The following is a 6,837-nucleotide window of genomic DNA, read 5'->3' as shown; positions in this document are numbered from 1 at the left end:
GGAACCCAGCGGGCAGCCCGGAGTGCCGACGGCCCCGCGAGCGCCCCAGCCTCGTGCGGGGATTCGCGGCCCAGCCGGAGCGCACCGCGCTTTCTGCCCCCGCCGCGGGGGAGCGGCTCCGCGGCCTTGGAGGGGGGAGAAGGGGCGGGGAGATGGAGCCGAGCGGCCCCGCCCCCCCCCCGCGCCCCGCCCGCTGCAGGCAGCGCTCCAGGGAGCGTTCGCGATTCGGAGCAGCGGCTCCACCGCAGCCGGGCTTCCCAGAAGCGCTCCGCGTGTTTATTCCCGGCTGGCACGGGCGGCACGGGCAGCGGCTCCTCCGGGGCGAAGTGAACCTTTTAAAATCAAATCTACGGACAGAGCCCGGATTGTTGTCGGGTCGACGTGGACGGCATCTAAAGCAAAACGCGGCGTTGTCCCCGAGCCCAGCCGGGGGGGATCTCGAGTTTGCCCCTTCGGCTCTCGGGCGCTGCCCGTCCCCAGCATGGAGGGAGCGCCCCATCCCGGGAAGGGGGCACCGAACCTCCCGGGAGCGGGGCTGCCCCTCGGAGCCCTCCGCCGGGAGGGGTTCACCCCCGGTAGTTCCCAAACGAGCAAACCGAGGGCGTTTGTTCTCCCCTGCAGCTCTGCTGGGAAGTGCACCCGAGGCCAGCAGCAGCCTGGAATGTTGTGCTTGAAATAAACTCGGCCGCTCGCAGACATCCGATCCGCTGCCCGCGAGGATGCGGCTGCCGGACCCCCGCACCCCCGGGGCACTGCGGGCAGCGGGATGGGGGCGGCCGGGCCGGGTGTCTCGCTGCTCCCCGCGAAGGCTGCCGGGGTGGGACCCGGGGATCCCGCAGCGTCTCTGTCCAGGGGTCCCGCAGAGTGGCCCTGAGGGTTCGGGACCCCCGATCCTCTGCCGTGCACTTCGGAGCGGGGGTGGGGGGAGAGCGGGCAGGGGGCCGCAGTCCCCGGGCTGGCCGGGGACTCACCTCTTCTTAGAAGGAAAAGAGCATGAATGGGAGCGGGAGGGGGCGGCCGCGCTGCCCGGAATGGGCCGGCGGTGCCTGGCGCTGAGCCGAGCCGAGCCGAGCCGGGCGGGGCGCGGGGAGGGCGCCGGGGAGCATTACAAGAAGCCGCGCAGTTCCAGGAAGAACCCGAGGGCGGGCTCTCCGCCCGCTATAAGAGGCCTCCCCGGGCGGCCCCGGCAGCTCCGCCGCCGTCCGCCGCCGCGCAACGAGCCCCGCGCCCCGGCCGCCACCGAGACCGGCACTGCGCTCCAGGTACCGGCACGGCACGGCACGGCACGGCACGGCACGGCACGGCACGGCACGGGACGGGACGGGGAGGCGGGGAGGGTTCCCACGCGGAGGGGAGAAGAAGGGACTTAGGGTGCTCCCTGGAGGGATGTCGGTAACGTGTCCTGGGGAGTGGAGATGGGGAGGGGGGCATCCCGGGATGGAGGCGGGAAGGCCGGGCCGGGGGTGCTCGGGGGGGGTCGGTTCGGGGCTGCCGAGTCTCACCGCCGTCTGTGCCGCAGGTGATGGTGTAGCGGCCGCTGCTCCCGGCAGCAGCACCCCGAGCGCGCAAAGCTGGCTCCGTGCGCCATGGTCACCCACAGCAAGTTCCCCGCCGCCGGGATGAGCCGCCCCCTGGACACCAGCCTGCGCCTCAAGACGTTCAGCTCCAAGAGCGAGTACCAGCTGGTGGTGAATACCGTGCGCAAGCTGCAGGAGAGCGGCTTCTACTGGAGCACGGTGACGGGCGGCGAGGCAAACGTGCTGCTGAGCACCGAGCCCGCCGGCACCTTCCTCATCAGGGACAGCTCGGACCAGCGGCACTTCTTCACACTCAGCGTCAAGACGGAGTCGGGCACCAAGAACCTGCGCATCCAGTGCGAGGGCGGCAGCTTCTCTCTGCAGAGCGACCCGCGCAGCAGCCAACCCGTGCCCCGCTTCGACTGTGTGCTGAAGCTGGTGCACCACTACATGCCGCCCACCCCCTGCGCTGGGCCCGAGCAGCCCGGAGGGGCCCTGCACCCCAAGCGCACCTACTACATTTACTCGGGTGGAGAGAAGATCCCTCTGGTGCTCAGCCGCCCGCTCTCCTCCAGCGTCTCCACGCTGCAGCACCTCTGCCGCAAGACTGTCAACGGGCACCTGGACTCCTATGAGAAGATGACTCAGCTGCCAGCTCCTATCAAGGAGTTTCTGGACCAGTATGATGCCCCCCTCTAAGGGGCTGGCGGAGGGAGATCACGCTACAAGCACAAGAGCAGGGCACGGGCACAATGCCCGTGGCAGCAGGGACACGCAGGGCACGAGCAGCCTCTCCCCATGCAAGGAGAGGAGTGCCGGGGACGAGCTGCTGAGGACCCGGGGCTGAGCCTTGCACCCCTTGTTCTGGGGGATGCTCCGGGGCAATGGGGCTGCTCAGGTCGGACTGTGGGTGCTGTAGTGCAGCCCGGCCCAGGGCAGCCCAGGATGCACCCGCTAGGACTGTGCTGGAGTTGTGCCCAAGAGAAGGACGCGCACCGGAGTCCAGCTGGTGCCTGACGCTGTTCCTCGGTTTTAAGGGGAAAGTGGTTTTTGCCCATACTGTACTTTACCTCTTGCTGCCTCCTTGTGGAAGCTCCTTTCACACCAGGCCCCAGGCTTGGAGGTTGCTGCCTTTTTGCCCTCGTTGCCATTTTCCAGGAGACTAAGCCTTAATATTCTCCCAGTCTGGGTTACTGCACATCATTCAGTGATGCTGGAAAGTAATGATCCTGGTAGCACACCGTGAAGCCAGAGGGGAACAGCTGGTCGTGATGCCATGATGGAATTCTGTGTGCTCACACCTGCATGGAGGCCGAAGGGCCGTGGTATCAGCACTGTTCTGTCACTCCTGAGCATGGCACACTGCTCCGTGGGGCACTGCTGCCTGTGGGATCACAGCAGGAAGATGCCCTGAGTGCACCCCTTGTGCTCATCTGTGTCCGCCTGGAGAAGCAGTTGGGTGGTTTGGTTTTTTTTTTTTTTTTTTTGCTTTTTTGTCTTTTTTCTGTTTCTTTTTTTTTTTTTTTTTTTTTAATTTTGAACCAAAGGGATGTTTACAGGCCTACGTGAATCACTGTCTTTTATAAAGATTCCATCTTCACCTCCAGCCTTGAGGGCTGAGCAAAACCATGCTTGAAATTCAACCAAAACAAAACTCAGATGAAACTTTGCACATATTTATATTTATATTCAGAAAGGAAATGTTTCCGTAATTTATAATAAAGAGCACTATTTTTTAATGAACCCCCCTCCCTCCCCAATCTGGTCTGTTTCCTCCCATTCGCCCTTCGAGGCCGTGGCCCCCCCATGTGACGCATGTCTTCCCCCCCCCTCCGCCGGCCGCTGCCCTCGTGCGATGCCGGGATTGTGTTTACACCACGTAAGTGCCGGCTTCCTGGAGCCGCGGCGCTGGGTGATTCCTGCCACAGTGACTCACCGCCCGCGTGCGTAAGCGCTGCTCCATCGTTCAGGTATGTCTGAGCCCACCGCATCGCTGCGCTGGGGGACAGGAGCGGCTGCGGACACACGGCTGTGAAGGGTCCCCTGGAATACAGGACACGGTCCTGTCCGCAGGGCACAGAGGAGCTGGGCTTATTGCCGTGGCATGGAGTGTCCTGAACGAAAGCGTCCTCCCCCGGAGCAGCGCTGCGCTCCATGGGCATCCCGTCCTGCGCTGAGTTTTGGGAGGGGTGGAGGCATGCAGTAGGCACACAGCTCCGACAGCAATGCTGTGAGAGGCCCAGAGGTAGAAATCACCCCAAGCACCCCGTGTGCCCTGAAGCCTCTCCACAGCACCCCCAAGGCCACGTGCACGGTGTTGGGCATCTCCACGCTGGGCATGGCTTTCCGTGCTCCTGCCTGGGGAACCCCCAGCCACCGAGGTTTCCCTTAGGAATTGCCCTGGAGCAGAGGGATGGTGAGTGTGCCTCCCTTTGGCCACGGGCACGTCACAGTTCCAGTGACTATTTTGGTGCTGCTCTGCAGGGCCACAGCTCACGGGCTGCCAGGAAGCGCCTCGCAGCCTGCCCGGGCGCCCGCCGGAGCTATGTGAGGAATGTCCATGCACGCGGGTGGCCGCCCGCCAGGCCCTGCTGAGGCACATCCCCACTCAGGGCTCCCTTGGCACTCCTCAGCCCCTGGCAGCACCAGGACTGTGGAGGAGAGGTGTGGGACAACATCACTGCCGCAGCCCGCAGCCCCTCCGGAGAGGGACCAGGAGCATCGCATGCGGCTGGACCCGGAAGATTTTTCACTCACTGCTGACAGAACTGGGCATCCCTGCTCTCAGGGGTGGAGAGCAGCTGCCTTGTATGGTCTGGGAATGGGCACGGTGGAGATGGGAGCCAGGGTCCCCAGAGGGCTGAGCACCCCCAGGCTCCCAGCATTCTGCCGGGGCAGGGCAGCGAAACCACATCCCTGTGAGAACAGCCCCAGCTCTGCACTTCCCAGCAAGGGCCCCGCGCCGTGCACAGCACTGCAACCCACAGCTGAACCGGGAGTCCGGGAAGCCCTGTGAGCGCCGCGGGGTTCTTGGAACACACCCAACCTCACAGCGGCGGTGATGCGGCGGCCAGTGGGCAAATCCCTGCCGAAGGTTTCACAAACCCCTCGCCTTCCCAAAGGAGCCAAGCGGACTTGGCCCCACTTACGCAAGCGGCCGCTCAAGCTTGTCGTGGGCAGGCAGCCCCCCTGCCATGCTGAGCTTTGCACTGAGCTTCATGGGACGCCCTGGCACAGCCCTGCACAGCAACACAGCTGGAATGGAGGGGCGCGGGCAAAGAATGCTGTGCAGTGAGCATGGTCCTGTGCACAGCTGTGGGAGGGGGCTCTGTGCCCCCAGGCTGCGTTTTCAAGAGTTCTCCTGTCACGGAGCTCTGCTCAGTGTGCAGCCATCCGGCCCAGATGGTGCACAGCCCCCTGTCCCGGGAGCTGGAAACCGGCCCCCAGCAGGGCTCTTCCTCCCAGCATGAGCAGGGGCTGCACATGGGGTGCATAATGCCAGGGAACTCTGCAGGAGATTGGTGTTCCTGATCGTGAATACAGCATGGAGATAAGGGGATTGGCCCTGGGCACGGCATATGTGTCCAGGGAATTAGGGACAAGCAGCTGTACCAGTGACCCCACATCCACACCCTACCCTGGGCCGGGCTCTTCCTACCGTGCCGCCAGCAGGTTACTGGCATCAGAAGGAAGCATCCACCAGGATGGTAAACCCAAGCCCTCCAGGGTCAGAGGGTGGCAGGAAACCTGCTCCATGGTGCGTACCAGCATCTGCAGACCCAAAAACAGGAAACAACTGCAGTCTGTGATTGTCGCTGCCAGACAGCCCCCAGCCAAGCAGGCAGCCGGGAGGGCTTTGCTGGGCACACAGATCCGCCATAGGTAACCAGAGTGCACTGGAGTCCAGCCAGGCACACGGGGGGCTGCCCCCAGGGAGTGAGGCAGGCTGACAGGGCATTGCAGCCCTGCACTGGGCCGAGCAGCCCACCTCAGCCACCAGAGTGCGGGAGGCAGCTCTGTGCCTCTCCTGGAGCAGTGGCTGTGACAGGAGGGCAGCACTCTGCTTGGAGCCCCTCTACTCACGCTGACTGCCTGTGGGCTCAGAGGCCCCAAGCTGCACTGCAGGCACCATCCCAGTGCTGGTCCGTCAGACAGCCCGTCAGAAAGGCCAACCCTATGGCCAGGCATGACCTACAGCCCACAGCAGCTGGGAGGGACAGAGGGACAGAGGATGGAGAGAGGTCAGCACTGCATGGAGTATCTCTGGGATGACAGGCAATTACCACCAGTTTCTCCTCGCCTTGCACAGGATGCAGGAGCAGCTCCACAGCCGCTCGGGGTCAGTGGCAGTGAGCAGCAGCACTGTTGCCCACCAGGGCTATACAGAGAACCTCGATCTCACGGCACACCCCTCACGCATTTCCTCCTGCTCTGCTCCACGCTCTGCAGCGCCAGGACGTTCCCACATCCACCGCCACATTTCCCAGTAGGATGCAGGAAAAGGCTGTGCAGCAGCCCGGGGACTTACTGTAAATGGCACCACCTGCTCCTTACATGGCAATTCCTCCTGTGGGGCCAGGGCCGTGGGGACAGTTGGGAACAGGGACTGAGACATCTGCTCCCTGGCATGTGCTGCCGGGAAGCTGGATCTCAGCCACGGCGCAGTGCTGTGGGGCTGGCTGTGGGCTCAGGGCAGCAGTGGGTCACTGTGCCGCCAAGGAGCAGCTCTGCAGTTTGGTGTCCCTGAAGCCCACGGACACTCTGTGCCCCATAGCATCCCCAGCTGCTCCAGGCTGCAAGCAGCACATAGCAGCAGTGGGACCCTGCACTGGGCCAGGCCATGTTTTGGGTTGCAGAAGTTAACAGAGAGGCCTGTGTAAGTCACCATGGAAACCCCTCTCTGTTGCTGTATCTCCAGCGAGACCCGCAGTAAACTGGCGGAGGGAGCCAGCAGCTGCAGATTCCTCACTTCTTCCATCAGCACTGCTGCTGGCAAGGCTGCGCTGCCCAGGCTGCCTCCCGTCGGCACACCCACCGGACCACGCTGCTGCATGGCACTGCAGGGCTGTGCCATGCCCCCCATCCAGCTACCCCCAGGCAGCACGCAGTGCCCCCGTGCCTGAGGGCAATGCCAAGCTCTGGGGAGGCAGGAGTTGGTGGCTCTGTGCCGCAAGGAATTGGTGCAGCCTATGCTGGTAAGTGATGTGCGCCCGGAGCCACGTGCAGCGCTGGCTCCCAGTCCTGCAGAGGTACAGAGGGGTCCTGATGCCCACATGCTGCAGCACACATTGCCCTGAGATGCTGCCATGCTCCCAGGGGG

General features: G+C 63.9%; 1 protein-coding gene across 2 annotated transcripts; it reads left to right on the top strand.

The window, feature by feature from the left end:
• The first annotated feature begins 1,108 nt into the window (after positions 1 to 1,108).
• Positions 1,109 to 3,260, top strand: SOCS3 (suppressor of cytokine signaling 3). Of its 2 annotated transcripts, none has more exons than XM_085240461.1 (2): positions 1,109 to 1,262; positions 1,520 to 3,260. In XM_085240461.1, exon 2 carries the CDS (start codon positions 1,587 to 1,589, stop codon positions 2,214 to 2,216), a length of 630 nt encoding a protein of 209 aa, XP_085096587.1. In that variant the 5' UTR covers positions 1,109 to 1,262; positions 1,520 to 1,586; the 3' UTR covers positions 2,217 to 3,260. The 2 variants fall into 2 exon arrangements, with proteins under 2 accessions (XP_085096587.1, XP_085096588.1); XM_085240462.1 differs by lacking the exon at positions 1,109 to 1,262 and adding an exon at positions 1,371 to 1,392.
• Positions 3,261 to 6,837: the final 3,577 nt, after the last annotated feature.

The sequence above is a fragment of the Meleagris gallopavo genome, chromosome 20 (genome assembly GCF_905368555.1).
Source record: "Meleagris gallopavo chromosome 20, MGAL_WU_HG_1.1, whole genome shotgun sequence".
NCBI classification, from domain to species: domain Eukaryota; kingdom Metazoa; phylum Chordata; class Aves; order Galliformes; family Phasianidae; genus Meleagris; species Meleagris gallopavo.
The sequence above is the reverse complement of the archived record's forward strand: the minus strand, read 5'-3'. Positions and strand labels throughout refer to the sequence as shown.